The sequence below is a fragment of the Channa argus genome, chromosome 3, assembly GCF_033026475.1.
Source record: "Channa argus isolate prfri chromosome 3, Channa argus male v1.0, whole genome shotgun sequence".
NCBI classification, from domain to species: domain Eukaryota; kingdom Metazoa; phylum Chordata; class Actinopteri; order Anabantiformes; family Channidae; genus Channa; species Channa argus.
Genome location: NC_090199.1, coordinates 14,789,099 through 14,808,013, shown reverse-complemented (window position 1 = coordinate 14,808,013; position 18,915 = coordinate 14,789,099). Strand labels below are relative to the sequence as shown.

Below are 18,915 nucleotides of genomic sequence, written 5' to 3'. Positions count from 1 at the left end.
TTTGATCTCAAGTAATAGAAAGTCGTAAAAGCCTTGCATGCCCTTGGATTGTTAAAAGAACGACTGTATGTATTGAACAGAAATATTTTTATTTTATTTATTCTATTTTATAAAGGTATATACTGACTTTATTAGTTGGGAAAAGTAAAATCTCTTGATCCAGTGTCATTGTCTCAGTCCGTAGTTAACTCACAAAGCTCAGCTTTGCAGAAACAGGCAGTTAAAGGAATATATCTTCACCGTGTACAGTGCACTGAGAGCTGGGAGTGTCCTGCTGTTCTGAACAACAGGACTGATGATGAAGAGGAGGAGGGTGATGGTAACAGCAGCACAGTCCCAGTGTCTCTGTCAAAGCTCACACATAAAGAACAGCACACTCTCCATTTCCCACAGATGGATGTTTCGGCTTCCGTTTGCTGCTCACGGATTTGTACACTTTATCAATGTAACCAGTTGTGAGAATAAACAGCATTAAAATATACAGTTTTATCTTTTGTGTTGTTTGTTCTTTTAAATAGTTTATAAGGTTTAAGAAAAAATAATTACTGTAGAGAAACTATTGATTGTACCACAGCAAAAAGTGGTCCTATATAATTGAATTAATATGCTTTTTACAGTGCTAATGATGAGAGTAATTACATACAGGATATAACAAAGATGAAAGCTCTACTGCTCTTCAAAAAGCGGGCCTCATCTCCGTTTAGCAGATAAGACACATAACCGCCCACCTTTTCCGACACCCTCATTCCCTGTAATAATTTAATTGAAATCCCTAAATGTTAAATATTTATAAATGATCTAGTTTTTTTCTCTGTTATATTTGCACCACTTTTCATTATGAAATGGAGAAGTACTGCAAATATTACACTTATATTCTTTTTTGTCAGTGTTAGATTAGCGATAACACTAAACACTAAAGTTTAGTCAACCAGTCGATTTATTGCTTCAGCACAAGTGCAGATACGTCTGCAAAATGCGCATAGTGAAGTCATAACCTGGGTGTCATAAATTGCTCGTAAGTTTGAATGTGAGCATGAATGGTTGTCTGTCTGCATCTCTCTGTGCCCAATTGGATAAGCTCGAACAAGATAAGCAATTGATAGGTGATGTTCATTTCATAGTCTTTTATGTTTTACAGTGAGTGTAGTATCCTCACATTTCTATAATCCAGGTAGATAGACTGAGGATGAGGATGCAGATATGCTGGATAAACCACTCTTACTGTGTAGAGAGACTGGGGATGGGGAGGGAACAGGTGGAAGGACAAAATGTGCAGCCTTCTCTTTCTGTGTCACCACTTCATTCTTTGGTCTTTCCACCTTTTCACAGGTATCAAATGAGCTCACTGCTTTAGCTGCATCTGCTAGTGTTTCCTTTTTACTGTTGGTTTGTGTGTTTCGTCTCTTCACCTCCTTGGCTGCCTGCGGAGTACTTGGAGTCGATTTAGCAGGTGAGATATGTTTTCGAGCAGGGGAAGGGGAATTTAGGACACTCTCTTTTGATTTTATCATTGGATTGTCAATAAGCTTGTGTGCAATGGCTGTGATGGGAGACAACTGTTTTGCAGAGGACATTAATGTCAGTGTAAGACGAGGTATTTGTCTTGGTTGACTTTTCTTCACTTTTTGCCCCCTTTTAAGTGCTTGGTTGACTTTTTTCTTTGTTGGATTCTTCTTATGGCTTTTAGAGTGAGACTTGGAGACTGTCGGAGTTTGTTTTGTTCGTCGTTTGACTTTTCGTTTGTGCCCTGCATTCTTTTCTTTCTTCTCGCATTCTTCCTTTATATGGTCCTCTCCCTCTTCACTAGGCTTGATGTCTCCCTCACCTGTCTCGCTCCTTTCTGAAGCTGCGACAGGATCAAGCTCCCTTCCTGTCTGCCTCTCCTCTCTGGAGGGGGATGGAGCTTTGCTGGCAGCTGAAGCTACACGATTCTTCCTGCTTTTCCCCTTTTTAACATTTTTTGATTGTTCATGAATTATTCCACCCAGGAGGCCTTTGGCTGCTGCCCTTGCCAGCACATCATGGACTGTTTCTAACTTAGTGGGATCTGCCTGTAAAAGTGAGGGCAGTTTAATGTTAGATGTGAAGACAAAACACATTAAAACTACAGGTCTCCAGGGTAACATAGCACCAAGGAGAGCTAAACCACCAAGCTGTAGAAATGCAGCCATAAAGTGAACCTGCAGAGGAGGAGTGAAGGGGAGAGACTGCAGGGCGTTGGATAGCTTTTCCTAAATCACATATCTTTCCTTCATCTCTCCTTTTTTTGAAAAAGCAAGACTTTACAGCTTTGCTAGCAGCTCTGAGGGTTTTGCATATACTGCATTTACACAACTGCAGAGTAAGAACACCCTATTCCCACTTGGGAGTGTTGGTGCATTAAGTGATAGTGGTTAGCCTTCGTGCTAACCGCTTCCAGCCACAATAGATAAATACACTAGATCAGTTGATTTTGTTTTTACATATTTATAACAGTACAGTACCACATGTCCAGTAGTGTGGATTGATTATTTGTTAATATTGGATTTTTATGTCTGAATTTAACAAAAACAATTTCTTGAAGATTATTAGAAGGAAATGCCAGCCATCTGAAGAATTCACACACACACACACACACACACACACATACACACGCTGTGTGCATATAGTTACAAAATTGCCCACAGAGAAAAGTCTCCTTTATAGTATAAAGTTTATAATATAAGTAAGATGATGCAAATGCACCTTTTATTCACTCCTGTGTGTTTAATCTTCTTTTACGTAGTCTTTCATTTTTCTTACTTTGACAGCATTAAATGTTTAAAGTCCCCTTTTAATCCTCAAAACTAATAATGTTGCCAAAATGAGAGTTTGTAATAAAAGGTGGGTGACTGCAATACAAGAGACAGGCGTGAATGATGGCAGTCTGCTGTCACATGAAATATTTCACGATTATTTTTTTGTGCTTTGTGGACATACGGACCCTGTTAATTTGTACAGGTTTGGACATTCTTTCCACCACTTTTGCTTCAGACTAAACTCTCTCACCAATTATGATAAGTGTGGATGATCGATTGTTGTGAAATATAATATAGGCATTTGTGGTGCCCAGAGGATGACTTTGGTAATGCCTTGACTTTTCAAATCATGTCTCCACAAGGCTATTTTTTTTGCTTTGTGGTGAAATGTCTTTACAAGTATTGGATAGATTACCACAAAACCCACTAGATATTTATCGCCTCCACAATCAGTTTGTGGAGGCCTGCTGTTGACTTTCTATCACAGAGCCAGCAGTGTGGTCCTTACTCTTACTTTAACATAATTTAAGTCATTTATAAACCTCACAATTTTTAATATGCTGCCAAAGGTTGTGATTAAATGGACACACTTTACACTAGGAGGAGAAGCCGATAAAAAAAAATATGGATTTTTCCTTTTTTTTTTTAGAGATTTTGGAAAGACAGCTCCCAAATGTATTATGTCTCTCTTTTGATTTTTCAAAAGCCAGATTTCAAGGTCACTTCTTGATGCCTTAACTCTTTTCTCTATCTCTGTGATTTCTTTAAACTGTCCACAAGCACAGTTTGACACGTGTGGAGTCATTCATCTCAGCAGCAGTGAACCAAACTAGAGGTGTCAGCGTAACTAAATCTGCAGCCGTGACACTGATGTGATTTCATTCACTGTGAGAGTGAATTTCAATCTAAAATAGTATAAGTGACAAATATTAGATTTTAAACGACTGCTCTGCCACTGGACAGGTGAATAGGACCTGTCCTTGTGGATGTGTGTTTGTGTGTGTGTGTGCGTGTTTCAGAAAAGCATAAACAGACACAAACACATACAGCATCAGTCCCCTCACTGCACCATTTCTTCAAGCTGCAGGGGATCAAAGGAGCAGCATGTCATTTACTTTCTGTTGTACTTTTCTTCTCTTTATGTGATGAGGAAGAGGGAAGATAGAGGAGGAGGTAAACACATGGAGCAATGAGGTGATGCAGCAAGACTGGAGGAGAGGAGGAAGGGCTGTGAAAATGCTACAGACAATTATCCCATTCATCTTTGCTCCAAAGTACTGAAATGTATCATTGGCTTGGACATATTTCATTTTTAACTTGTCCCTTTTTATGGAGTTTTGGAAAAGGCTGCAGTGTTCCTGTTTGTGTGTCTGTTTATTTGGACACATTTTAGTTAATTTGGACACATTTTGACTGGTTTGCTTGAGAATGAAAACTTGGTTTTTGGAGTTAAGAGTAAAATTAGGTTTAGGTTAGGGTTGAATGCTGGGGTAAGGTATTTATTTTCATGGCTGAGGTTAGAATAAGGGGCTAGAATATGACTGTCCTCACAGCTATTGTAAAACCAACGTGTGTGTGTATGTGTGCACGCGTGCACATGCTCGCAGACAAGCAGAGCTGAGCAACCTCCCAGCAGACAGACCGTAAAAGAGTGCAGTCTCAGCACTACTGGAAGGTCTAGTCACAAAGCAATAACGCACATACACACTACAAAAACCGTGTTCCCCCTCAATCTCCAAACTTAACCTTGTCCACTACATTTCTCTCACTTCTTCACTTCCACTCTCTACATTTCACATATTGTTTTTTCGTGTCTCTCACCTGTCGGGACAGTCGAGCTATAAAGCAGCCGTTGGTGAAGTGTGATGGTTCAAGCCTGAAGAACTTGGATTCTTCTGTTTCACCTGACTGGAAGTCATCAGGGAAAATTGGACCGTTCACCCTGGAAGACAAAAGACAGCAGCAAACGCTGATGAAGTCATAGATGCTATGTAGCATTTAAACATTAATTCATCATTGCCACATTAATTCAGAGAAGCGTTGCGGTAAATAAACAGAAGTACTACAACAGTTTCAGAAAATTACACAGTGGGACCATAAATCATCATAACAACTATATACATAAAACATCTTTTTAAAAATGTGCCCTACTGTATGTGGGAACTTTGATATTTAGTTTTTCATTGTGTTGGAACTTTTACAGATTTCCTAACTACTAAACCCAGACACGGTTCGAGATAGAGCTATACTATTTATAGTCTTTCAGTCCAACACTTTGGTCCAGACAGACAGTTTTGATCCCCTAATTTTTCATCTAGTGCCACCCTTAGGTGGATATTTCTGTGATTGAAACATCCAAAAGACTGTGAAACACCTCTCATTGAATCATAATAAAAGTGTATGGTTAGCACTTTGTTTCCCATTATCTCGTCATTATTTCTTAATTCCCATTTACCAGCACTTTAGTTTACTACAGAATTCTTCCAGAACTAATAATATTCCCATCGGCCTGCAGCTGCACTTTGTATTCAGCACTAATTAAGTAGTATAATGCTCATCTTGTGAACTTGGTAATTTGTTATTAGCATCTCATGTTAGCATTTAGCGCTGTGTCCCATTACAGCTTTACAGTAGCAAGCGTTGCAAATTCTACTACTTTATACAGTAAAAGGCGCAATAATCTTTTGTAATAGTATTTAGACATACTCTGGGTAATAGTGAATATTACCATATCAATATGTAAACGTGTTTACTGTGTCATTCAGTGCTTAAGGACAAGCAGGTTTATGGGCCCCTTGCCACCAGCTGTCAGGGCCTCTTCCTGTGTTTTCTACATCTGGTGCAGATGCCTTCAACATTAGAAATGTTAGCACATGTTGGGTCACAATTCTCAGTGGGAAAACATTGTCTAAGTCCTGTTAAAATATGGAGATGATATGCTGATATGACCTTTATTCACATTAATATTCTCAGTAAAAGACTAAGTGTTACTGTGCACATAAAACAGTGGATATTTGCACTATTATTTGCTGTTCACTATATTTGCTACACATTGTAAACACATAATTGTAAACAAAAAGGCAACTTTGTTTACAGTATTTCTTAGCTTCTCACCTGGAGTCTTATTAGATTGTACATGTGAAGATTGTAAATGTGCATAAAGTTTCTTTTGGGTAAAAGTGAATCCAAATTCAGTCTGACTTTTACCCTGTGATTCTTGTTCTTATACCTTTTATAATGTAGTTTGACACAAAGGCAGCAAACAAAAAGTCTGTCTTGTGCTAAAATTCAAAACTTGTTAAGACAAAACCTAAAGGAGGAGGAACCATATTATCATAGGAATACAAGCTGCAGAATCTTTAGCAAGAAGTCAATAAGATCTGGTAATAAAAAAGTAATAATTGTTCATAAAAATACTGACTGAGCATTTTAAAATGTGTCTGCACATACATAATGTTTCCTCTACTCCTTTTCTACTCTCACTTTTCTGGCCTCCAAAGAGAAGAGTGAATAAAAATTTTTTTTTTGACTGTTTTGATTAAAAGCAACCTTCTTTTATATTCGGAGAAAGCACTTTGGGGTATTAGCACATGTTGATTGCTACTGTACAGTTTTTTGCTGCAAACATGTGCCAGCTCTTCCAAAAACTACGTAGACAGCACGGTAAACTCACAGAGGATACAGCTGATGAGTCTCACGTTGAACATCTGAGCTTATGTAATCAAATATAATAACATTTGCATTTCTTCAAGAGGATGGATGGTAGAAAAGCAGCAGGCGTGAAACAGACCGAAATTTTCTCCACCCCATTCACCTTGAGTGTAGGATTAACAACTGTCCCCATGACAATCGCAGACCCGGTAACTGTAAACTCACTCACTCACTCAAACCTATTTATACTCACACAATATGTGAGTATAAAGGAATTAATATTTACTGTACATTAGACAAACAATATTTGATTTCTCTTTCTTTCTCTTGCAGTCTTACCCAGCTGTGTTTCTCAGAGGTAAACTCTCTATTTAATATATCTGAGCTTCGTAGTTGCATGCAGCTGTTGCATGAACAGCTGTAACTTGTTGGATCAATTTGTTGTATACACTATGCTGTATCTAATCCTGTTACGTACTGTCTGCACATCATTTATCATGCTAACAATAGTCCTCAAAGAAAAGTCCTATACAATAATAAAACATGGCCAAATCTCAGTGATGGGCAGAATTTCATTTAGAGGAAAAATTATGGATGACCAGTTGTCTGTCACTGTCTGTCTGTCACCAGGTTGGGCAGGCAGAGGTGGAAAAACAGGGTCTAAGTAATTTCAGGTCCTTAGAAAATTCAACCTTCTCTTTCTCATAATGAATAGTCTGACTGTATAATCAACAGAGAATTAAAGCCTGCACAAAGAGAGGAGGTGTTTGTGTGTGTGTGTGTGTGTGTGTGTGTGTGTGTGTGTGTGTGTGTATGCTTTTACTTGAAGGGCAGCAGTTTAGGGTGAGTGTATGTTCTTCCTAACACTCTTTGCACCAGCTGCTCGTTTTCCTCAGGATACACTGAGCGTGTGCAGTAAACAACGGTCTGAACCTTTGGGACTGACAAACAGAGAAAAAGTGGAAAGTGAAATGAATGAACAAACACCTTATTTCATAAACAGGTGTAAAACATGCACAAAAGAAACTGCAACTCATGTATCTCTATTTTCTTCTCTTAAACTCTGTGTGTATCTGTACACTCACAGGTGAGAGCGTGTGCTAGTAGTTTGGCCTGCTGACTGGCCATTGTGTGTATTTTCTTCCTGGATACAGACCCCCGGGACAGTTCTGACAGTAGATCCCAGTCTGTGAAGACAGAGTAGTACTTTACCTTACAGTTTGCTACTAACAGGGTAATAATCGGGTTTATTAATATTAATATTTTTGGAGGGCTAATATCTAAATAAAAGCATGATAATAACAAAGGTAGTATCTTACTAATAACAAGGTAATGGGGTAATATTTCAATAACAATGTTAACAACAGGATTATTATGTTGATAATAACAAATAAAGCTATTTTTCAAGCAATTACTAAAGTAACAACCATTTAAGAGCTTGGTATATTTATTGAAATATCCGGGTGAGAGGATCCAAAAAATATTTGCGTAATAATGTTGTAAATATCAACATTATCGACAACACCAACAGCAGCATTAATTACCTGCAAACATTCTACACACGAGTTTTCTGTGTAATAATAACAATGAAAGAGAGCTACCTGTTTCTCTTTTATTTCATGGTAGTGAAGTAGTTAGTAGTGAAGTCATGTTAAGCCAAAGTTGCAGTATAGGTCATAAAGCTTTCAAGTGTTGAGCTTTTTGCTATTCCCATCATATGCATTTTAAGTCACATGGCTGTGGTAAAGGATATGTTGATCCTTTATGCAAACCTCTCTGTAAACCTGCAGACCCTGTAATTAAACACAACTTATAGTGTTTTATAGTGAAACAATGGCAGGTAAATGTGTGGCCAAAGAAATGCTTCAGGCCCAATTATCCTGCAGTAATGTCCTTACGAGCCACAGACACTAGTATTGATGCAGATACTGTATATTGTTACTAACACCGACTGTATGTGTGTGTCATTTAGTCTAAAGTCTGGGAGGATTGAAACTGGACCTGTTTGACTTATTTTATCACTTCTCCTTTAAAATAACAAACCTCCATGTTCACTTTGGATGGTGGGCACAGGATCATTGAGGGCAGACACTGAACACTGAGGCAGCACTAGGATGACCTTTAAATGTTTGATGGCCAAGTTCAACTCATCCAGACTGTAAAACGCTTCTGACAGGACTCGCACATCTACAGTGGAATATGGAAAAAACATATAGCAGGTGACCATCATCAGATATTTATACAACAGTCAGTTTTTTATTATTTTTCTCTCTGCTTATTACTCACTCTTCATGTTAATTTCTGTGAGTAGCTCCTGGATTTCTTTGACATGTAAAGTTGTGTGATCACCACCGCACACCAACACTCGGCCTGAGCAGGCAGTGGCCGCTACAGCTATGTGAGCAACAGTCACAGCGGAAAAAGCCCCCACCACCAGGACGTCAGTGTTGCCAAACAGCAGGGGGCGTAAGACGCTCACTGCCATGCAAACACTCCTGTCCTTAAGAGAAACAAACACACAGACACATATGAAGGCGAACACTCACATGTAGGGGGGACTTTGACAATGTGAACACTCCACAATTGTAGACTGCACATTCTAAGGCAACTCAGTTACACAACTTTGAGGCAAAACAGTTTGTTTATGAGTTATTCATGTGTAAAAGAAGGACCATCATCTAACGAATGGAGGAATTCAATACATTTACTCACACTGATTTAGTTTTTGTTTGTACTCACAGAATTAAGTAATTCCTAAAAAAGCTTACTCCAGTGAAGTGGACTTACAGAATGCAAATGCTACTGGTTCTTCATCGCCAACAATAACAACAGTAATCTGAGCTGATGCACATTATAACTAGTATTGTTAAATTTTTACTAATGAAAATAACCTAGACTAATTATGTCCACCGTGTCTTCTGCAGATCTTACCAGGCCAGGTTCACCTTCCTAAAAGAGAAAAGCATGTTTCCCTATTTTAAGTTCAATTGCACACTTAGCTACATACAGATCTCTACCTGTATGTGCAGTACATGTGTGGTAGTGAGGCTGCTTTGCTGGAGCGTAGCATTAAGATGCTGGGAGAAGACCAGTGTGTCCGGACAGAGAGGGTCTCTGCTGAACACCGACTCCCCGAGGTCAGCAATGTTCTTCCCTTCACACAAGCCAGCACCTCGCAAGGTTTCACACACTTCTTCAACACTGTGGAGAAAAAGATTTGGTATGTTGGAGTTTCATGTTCTGAAATAAGAAATTCACATGAGCAGCCCTACTTTGTTTGCAACGGATGTTTAAAAAAACTATGTGGTACAGATATATACAGATAGATTCGTACAGTCCGATAGCAACAACCCTAGGAACAAATTAGTCAACATTAACACTTTTCTTTATGCTGAGACCATATGCTCACATCAACCCAGCAGATTAATACCCAAAAAGACTGTGTGCAGTCGAGAGCTTTAAACAGAGAAGAAAAGAGGAAAGCAGTTAAAAAGACAAAAACAAGCACCTAATGAATCAATGAATCCAAGTAGACTTGGGCAGGGTGCATTTCCTTAGGCAGAATCTTGCCACTATATTAAATAAATTTTTTTCACAATAGTTGCATTTTAACTCTAAATTTACTTAACCTAAACTTGTAAAGAAAGCAACGAGAAAATCGTTTTAATATCTAAGTTTTTAATGAGCCCCTGTACCTCATTTTGAGAGTGTTGACCCATGCATAAAGTGGCAGCCGTTTTGCTCTTTGATGTTTGGTCCTAACAGGATCACACAGAAAACAGGAGACGCTCTGCAGATTCTGTTTCACTCTGCAGCGAGCGAAAGATGCTGCCAGCTTGGTCTTACACCTGTCCCACCCACACACACACACACATACACACACACACACAATCAGCATGTCATATCCAGAGCAGTTGTGAAAAAAATGTCCGATTTAACTTAAATTGAGAACTTTGTAACACGTGTTCACAGCAGTGTTGCTTTTGCATTACATTACATTACATTGGCAACTGTTACACGATGTAAAACCTAACACACATGCACACACACCTGTACAGACTGCTCTCCAGGGCCTTGACTTCTGGGAGAGGCTCCTCTCCTTCCTTTGTTGAATGTTCACGCAACAAAAACCTCCGGTCCTGGAAGTCAAGCAGCATCACCATTGCCAACGGCAACAAGTCACTGGACTGCAAAACATAAACACAAATATTGTCTTCATCATCAAACCTATAAGATAATATACATAACTATTAAATTATCTGTGTTTTAATTATTGCTAGTGATATTTTTATCATCCCTTTAATGTTTTAGCAGATTTCTTTAACCACAGGTTAAAGACCACTGCGTAGTGGTCACAAACGACGTGTTCATGAATCCACTGTTGTTCTCCAATGTTCTCCACATCAGAAGAACATTGAACAACAATGTACAGTAGAGTTGCCTGTCTGCGCCCCACTCAAGCCTGTTTGGTAAACTGCAAAATTATGGAAAGAATGTGTTGTGGACAGATTAAATGAAAATAGAACTCGTTTTTAATGAGAAGCATTGTGTTTAGTGACAACCCTATGCTTGCATTACAGCACAAGATCCATCTGTGAAACAAGGTGACAGCATGATGTTTTGGGCTTTTCCACCGTCAGACCTGAATAATTTGCTTGTACAATTCAGAATCCATAGCTTTATCAATATTGGCAAGATACAATATTGATAAAGCTATGGACTCTGAATTGTACAAGCAAATTCTACAAAATAATGTCATGGTATCCATTAGTGAACTAAAGCTGTGGAGCTTATTGTGTTTAAGAAAGCTAATCAATATTCCTGAGTTGAAGCTGTTCTGTAACAAGGAATGGGATAAAATCCCTCCAAGCCCAAGTGCAGGGCCTATTAACGTTTACTGGTAAGGTTAAGTTGAGGAAATTGTTCCAAAAAGAGTTCACACCAGTTACAAAATGCATGGGTGCACATACTTTTACTGCAAGCAAATATTTAAGGAGGGCCTTTTTAACCACTGAAAAATGAATACGTGTATTTTTTGTTTTATTGGTTTAATCGATTATCTTAACACAATTTGGATTATATTTATATTTATGTAGAAATAGAGAAAAATAAAAGGGTTCACAAACATTCAAGCACGACTGTATAAATGATAATCTCGTGTAGTTTGGTGCTCGGCAGTAACGTGGGTTGGGCTTTTGTTTTTTTACTAAAAGCTGCTTTGTCCAAAAACACAGCTGAATGATGCTAAAATGCTTGGTAGACCTGAGGGGAACTTTAGAGAGAGGTGATAACTCTGTGGCTTCATCATTACTAGTGACTCCTTTCATACACAGTGAAAGTGTAGGGATTTATTGCTAATATAAAAATATTGATTAAGGAAAACAGAAGAAACAAATCTTTTCTCATGCCTTCCTTGCTTTCCTTTATGACCATGTACACACTAAAATAAGATAAGACTTTATCTATGCCCAGGGGGAAATTCGCATCCCACTCAGGGTGTGTGTGTGTGAATTAGAATATATATGTTGCAGTAAAAATGTGTGTGGAATTACAAAGAGCTGTGTGGCAGCTTTTATAGTCACACTTGCACACTAACGACCTGCCAAGCTATTCTCCGTGTTTCACCCATCCTTCAACAAAACCATCATTCACATATCCATGTCCACACACAAGCTAAGTGTGTGTCTTTGTCCATGTATGTGTCATAGCAGTGTTTTATAGTATCATTTACAGTCTCCCAGTTGGAGTATACGTCAGCCTCTTTCCTGTATGCATCATTTGCCACCTATAACTGGCCAGACTACGCACAAATTTGAATACAAATGGCCTTTAACTGCATTCATGTCTCCCTCACCAGCGTTTTACTATATTCTGATGGAGCACACTCACATAGGGGAAAGGAGCACAGCTACTTCATTTGAAGACACTTATCTCCCAGGCAGTTTAACAGTCAGCGGGTAAGTGCTGAAGTGTTTTTAATAAGATCTGGGGTTGTGACGACTCATGTCAAATCTGCTGGGACTCACAATGTGCTGAGAAGTATGGAAGCAGCTGTCAATAATGACGTTCTCAAGTAAATCTTGGTCTGGGAAAAAAAACAAAAAACAATTTTAATATGCAGAACAAATAACAAAACATCGGCAGGATTTCATATAATGAAGAGAAATCTCAAAGGGTCAATTCACCTAAATGATGAAAAACCACAATGCCATGCACCACTAGGGCTACGGTAAGAAGCAAAACATCAAGAGATACTCGCCACTGACAGCCCATTAGAAATGAGCGGATTGTAATTTTGTTTGTGGTTCTTCACAGCTATGAGCACTTGAGTGAAAATCCAGATACTTTGCTGTCAACATTTTTTATAAAAAGACAGATTCAGCTGCATTGATTTTTGTGCATTTACTGCCACTTGGAGGCAGTAGATTAAACTGAAAAAACAACACTGATTATCACCTAATGTTAGCAAACAGCTGCCTATTCACACATCCAACAGCTACAGAGACACATTACCACTGATTCAGAGTAATACTTGTTGCCTCCTTTTCAAAATAAACTCTCCTATTTTCAGTCTCCACCCACTCCTCAGAGTTTTGCTTTTTAGTTGTCAAATTCTCTACTATGTTCAGCTTCTGCTGCTGCTGAAAGCAGTAAAAGCAGTCAGAGAGAACCAAACCTGTAAAGCTGCAGGCTGTGAAACAATGAGCAGAAAAATAATAGTACTCAACAGAGAGGTGAGGGAGTTGGGTGATATTCACAATCGTAATTTAACTGGTTGTTAATATAATTATTATCAGTTATCAGATTTATCAGTGCAGCTGTAAATGTCACTCATATACCTTCATATCTCCAAATCTAAATCAAATCAAACCATCTGCATTGCAAAATACCAGCCACTATATATTGTACATGTGTTTTTAGGTGCTGAGTGTAAAGCCGTGCGTGTGACCATGGCATGCACCTTCTTATCGCCTCCTATACAGACATCTGCTGCACCTCCAGGTCCAGCAATTTGCAGTCACATGGAGAAGTGAAATAAATGACTATATACTATTTAATCTACAGTCTGCAGTTGAAGCTGCTTTTCAAAAGTGGATATTGGAGTTGACACATGCTGCAGCTCCACTGCTATTCATTATGGAGATAAGGCTGCTTTATAGGAGCTGGGTAAAAGCCAGCAGAGGTAGCAGTAGAGTAGATCAAATTAATTTCTCCCAGGCTTTATGTTTAACCATCACGCTGTCCTCTAGGAGCAGGGGTGCGTTTTCTACATGAAGCTCTGAACTAAATTTGGTTAAATGGTGGTGTCAAATGAGTGACTTAAGCGAGAGTAATCCTACATTTTAGTGTGTTGAAGGCAAGTTGGTAGGTCTGTCTCTGCGTGGCTCTCTCGCCGCTCTCGACTAGTGGTGCGTCAGTTTTCTTGTCATAACGCAGAAGTTGTTGTGTGACTGACTTTTCCTCACGCAACTGCTGGAAAACGACCGATGCCTGTAGGAAAACCTGGTCTGATGGAGGGGAGACTGTGGGGAGAGGAAGTGAGATGGTGAGAAAGCCTCTGGGCATGTGAAGTAGAGGCAAACTGGAAATAATAAAGAAATGCCACGAATGAAGGGGCTGTAGAACCGTTTCCGTGGAAGTTACATCATTGATCAGTGAAACACCACACTTCTGCTCACTGTCTGCTTGATAAATGGTGTTATATGAGGAACCCACACATTGTGTCAAGATATAAGGTTGAATCCTGTTAAGTATGAATAAATATGAGATAAAATGCTGAGAGCTGTTTTTTACCCTGTGAAGGTACAGATGAAGGAGGAGGGAGAAATGAGAGGTGTTCTTTGTTGGTCTGCAGTCCGTGGTCTTCGTGCGAGCTGGAGACGACCTCAGACACTGTAATGGATGATGAACTGAGTGTGAGTTTGTACAGTATGTCTGCTGGTTGGTTGTGTTACGCAGAACAAACATTTTTATAAAAAACAGCAGCGTGAAGCCCTTACCCTTGTCTGCCATGATCATAGCAACCACCGAGCACCGAGCAGTTGACAAGCAGGTTTCTAGACAATGTTTCTCTCAACATGTCAACCTGTCTTTCTCTCAGTGAGCAGCTGAACACACACAAACTTGAGCTCTGCAAATGTAAATAAGACACACAACGTCCGTCATGGCTGACATGTGATCCACCTTCCAGTTTCTGTGTCTGTGAATGTGAGACAGAGCGGCTATGGGCCACTGTGGGTAATTGGGCTCCTCGTGGTGCAATTAGGTGCCCGGTCAGATACATCAGTATGAATAAATAATGGGTCGCTGTCCGACCCTGGACAAAGGTCCACCTCTAAGTGACCTGCTTCACTCATCTCTGTGCAGCTGCTTCAGCGACACACACACACACACGCACACACACACAGACACACACACACATATATTTAGTTTAAACAGGTTTGAAGCTTGAACAGCTGATGAGAATTTTCAGTAGCCTCACTTGATTTGGGGATTAAACCCAAAAGTTACAGGGACCACTACCCTCCAATTAAACTGGATTAATAAAATAAAAAGCACAGACAGAGTGTAATCGGCTTTTACAGCACTCATCAATATTTAAGCCTAAAGTTGGAATTGACCAGAATTGCCAAACATGTCCAATAAGACCATGTCAGGGCAAATGGAATACATTTATGAATATCAAAAAGCAGTGATTTAATGAGTGTCGGGCAGTTTTCTTTTTCTCCACAAGAGAAATGATAAGTCCACTTTAGAGGGGTAGGACTGGAAGAAAAGGCTCCAGCAGCTTAGTGTAATCTGCATAGACGATGAGGGGCTGTTTAAAATTGCATAGCAGGTCTTACCTTTGCATTGCAGAATCATCCTCACGGGAACAACACAGCTCATCTTCTAAAGAAATGCAGCTTAAGCAAATATCCAGACTCTAACTATTAACTATAACTAACTGTGCATTAGTAATCACACTCTGAGCACTTCATACACTCATCGAGTCTTTGATATGTTTGGTTTTGCTCTAGATCATACTGGGTCTTGAGTTTAAAATGTCATGACAACAATATGGTAATACAGGATGCCCTTCCTCTCTGTGACAGGTATGCAGTGAGTGTTTTGTATAGGACACTTTCTATCATTTATCGGCTACTGTCAAGCATTAATAAACCTCCTAAAGACTGACAGCTTAAATAGACTGTTCAGACGTTGAAGCTCTTTTATATTTGGATCCACTTATGAGTAGAGAGACAAGAAGGATGTGTCTGCATGTTTGTTACAGGCAATGTATTAGTGTAGACACCTAATACAATTGTTGGAATTTTACAGACCTGTGTCTTACCAGTTCTTGTAAACTTTATTTCTGCTGGAGGAGTCACAGGCAGCTCGGAGTGACACTGCCTCCTACTGGCTACTGTGGTGTAGTGCAGCACACAACAAAGAAGAGTTAAAAGGCCTGTGACAAAGCACAACCTGCTACTACAGCTACTAAATTTGTATGATAATCATCCAGATACACACAATACATACAATGAACACATAGTCATACAGTTTGTGCATAAATGTTTACTGTAACATGATCAGGCCTAAAACAAGAATAAGAAAATACAGTTATCCAATCTTATAGTTGTCTGTGGCAAATGTATGTGTGCTTTTGGGTATAAGTGATGTGATTCCTTTTTGCAGCAATAACCTTAACAAAACGATTCAATAAAATGTTTACCCGCCCTGAGCAACAGTTTCTGGTGAGACATGTTGCTTGGCTTTACACCAACAGAGGGAGATGTTTTCCTGGTTACCATGCAGCGTGTGACCTGTTGCAAAGCACTTACTGGCTTGATCAGAGTCTCTTGGCTTGCTATACATTGAAAGTCTGTGTCTCTTCATATCTTTTTTATTCTTTACCTCAGCAGCAGCCTTAGAAACAGAGATGAGCCCAGTTTGTGATTCAGTAATACAGATGTAGCCAGACACAGTCCATTTTTGTAGTTCAGACACAGAATTTGCCAGAAGAAGCAGGACGAGGTTTCTCAGGGTGTGGAAAAAACCTCAGTGAGCTTTTTGGGCCCAAATGAGCCTCAGTTCTCCACGGGTGAGAGTACAGCTGGAGAGATTATCCCATCCAACACGCGTCATCAATGTCGCCTCACAACAGGCTCCAGTTGCTCTGCAAGTGTGTGTGTGTGTGTGCATTCAATAATCGGCCTGGTTGGAGATGGCGGGTCGTGCGGCTGTAAGCCGACCTGGAATTTTCTCAATAAAGGTTTAATCTTTACAGGAAGCTGTGCAGCACTATGAGGTGTTTCTGTGTCTTAGTTTTTTCCCTTTTGCTGAGTTTATTTATACCTTCAAACCTCTCCCTCTGTTATTAAATCACACTCAGTATTTACACTTTCCTTTTTGTGTGTTGTCTACTTGAATGACCTTGAGTTGATGTACTGTGAAAAAGGGTATTATATACTGCTCTAAGTGTCCAAAAGTATGTGCATGACTAAACATCACACCCACGTGTGACAGCTGATCATCTCATTTTAGAGCTGTGGCCACTGACAACCTGCTTTAACAGTCTCCACTCCTTTGGTAAGACCTTCCACAACATATAAGAGCATTAGTGAGATTGTACTAAACCAGGAAACCGGTTCTTAATGGACCTGGCTTCAGGCATGTGGGCCATTTCGTGTGTGTTGCAATAACAAGATAATAAGAGCCTTCCATAAACTCCCCATAAAAGTAAGACATATTCTAGACTGTAAAATATTATGGTGGCAGAGAGGTAGTGTTATGTTGTCTTTAATTTATACACAAATGTATATTTGTTATTTTTGATTTATGTTAATTAGTATTTACCTGTTTAAATTTTTTATCTTCCTGCAGTGATTACTTTATTATGACATGTGTGGGTTTAAAATATTAGATAAATGTGGTAGAAATGGCATCCCAAAATGAAAAGTGAGACATTTTCTGTGATCCTTTCTTGATCTATTTAAAAACGGATCTGTCTGTAGATGGATATCAAGCATATGAATGTGCTGTGAATGTGACGTGTTTTTTTTTTTTTTTTTGCGTTACTTTTTGTTGCATTGGTATTATTCTTCATTGAATGCCATGATGTGTTTTTATTCCCCACACCAGTGAGAAGAAACAAAAAAAGAGATAAATATCTAGGCAGAGACCAAAAGTATGTGGACAGGGGTGTCCACATACCTTTGGCCTTGTATTGTATTTATTGTGGTTGAGTGGTTGCCTGTAAGAGAGACTCAGCGGTGCTCATCAGACCAAGCTCTCTCTCTCTCTCTTTCTCTCTCTCTCTCTCTCACTGAGGCACACACAACCTTGTTTTTGTTACCTGTAAGGACTTTCCAATGACTTGCATACATTTTTTGAAATTAACCCTAATCTTAACCATAACCAGTACTTAACTAACCCTAACCTTACCCTAACCCTGACTTGAACCTTAAACTATCAATGCATTTACATGGATTGAAGTAACCAGGTTACAGCTTGTTTTCTCGAAAACTGATTTCTTATCTAATGAAACATGCGGATCAGAGCCCAAGAAAAGGGTGACAATTAGAGCTTACCCACATGTGTGGCCTCCAAAGACTCCAAATGTAAGAACTTACAATCTCACCTTGCAGACCTCAGATGAAAGTGCAAAGCAGATAGAAGATCTAGAAAGAGAAACCTTCGAGGTTTGACTGTCACTAAAAAAGGAAGAGAGTTTAACCAGTAGAAGAAAATTAAGCATTTACAGGATAAATAAAAAAGCGCCAGCAGAGGTATGAGGAAACAAGAGTTCCTAAAACAGTGAGTCTGTTGTCAGACTACTAGGAGTCTGAGCAATCAAGACCAGGACAACAAATTAAAAGCCTTGGAATCTGAAAGGATTGTGAGGCTGAAAATCATAGAGGATCTGAATTTATTGGCTCATATGCACAAGTCCCTCGAGGGAAACAGAGGAGATGGTGCCACAAGAAACAAGCCGGAGTCCAAACATCAGATGGCTCAGAGGATGAGGAAAAGAACAAAGTGCATAAGGTGGAACAGATGAGGTTTGAAGAAAAGGAGGTGTAAGATATGAAAGCTGAGGAGGAGAAGGTGGAGGATGATGTGAGCGCTGAACACACACCTGTAGCTGCACAGGTGAGCTGTGGGGACTCAGATGTTTGCGAGCTGCCTGCGGCACCAATGAAGAAGAAGTAGAGGCATTCATGGTGGAGCAGATCATCAAGTCCTTTGTTTGTGGCTCAAGTTTCAACAAACCAGTTGAATAACAATGAAAACACAGGTCCTTTGTGTCTCCTGTGTCTTAACGCCAGTAAAGTGTCAAATGTTGTAATTTCTCTTGTGCCAATTAAGGTAACATGACCTAATTCAGAATAATTTTAGTGAGGGTACTTTTGATATGACAACTTATTTTTTTATAGCAATATAATTCATCAAATATAAGATGCTCAGCATTAAGGGAGGAGTGTATCCGAATATTTAACTGTCG

General features: G+C 39.4%; 1 protein-coding gene across 1 annotated transcript; it reads right to left on the bottom strand.

The window, feature by feature from the left end:
• Positions 1–128: 128 nt before the first annotated feature.
• On the bottom strand, positions 129–15,513 carry LOC137123348 (putative methyltransferase NSUN7). Its single transcript, XM_067496933.1, has 14 exons — positions 15,275–15,513; positions 14,429–14,559; positions 14,223–14,321; positions 13,769–13,951; positions 12,455–12,513; positions 10,479–10,615; positions 10,124–10,276; positions 9,446–9,629; positions 8,715–8,928; positions 8,472–8,615; positions 7,514–7,615; positions 7,252–7,369; positions 4,599–4,719; positions 129–2,051 (listed from the first exon to the last, which is right to left on the bottom strand). Exons 2-14 carry the CDS (start codon positions 14,445–14,447, stop codon positions 1,161–1,163), a joined length of 2,424 nt encoding a protein of 807 aa, XP_067353034.1. The 5' UTR covers positions 14,448–14,559; positions 15,275–15,513; the 3' UTR covers positions 129–1,160.
• Positions 15,514–18,915: the final 3,402 nt, after the last annotated feature.

What these genes read in the sequence shown, in the direction of transcription:
- LOC137123348 (XM_067496933.1), bottom strand. An exon ending in TCCATACTTCTCAGCACATT is followed by an intron (nt 10,616 to 12,454) that starts GTGAGTCCCAGC and finishes TATGTTTTGCAG; the next exon opens with TCCAGTGACTTGTTGCCGTT. An exon ending in CACAGAAATTAACATGAAGA is followed by an intron (nt 8,616 to 8,714) that starts GTGAGTAATAAG and finishes ATTCCACTGTAG; the next exon opens with ATGTGCGAGTCCTGTCAGAA.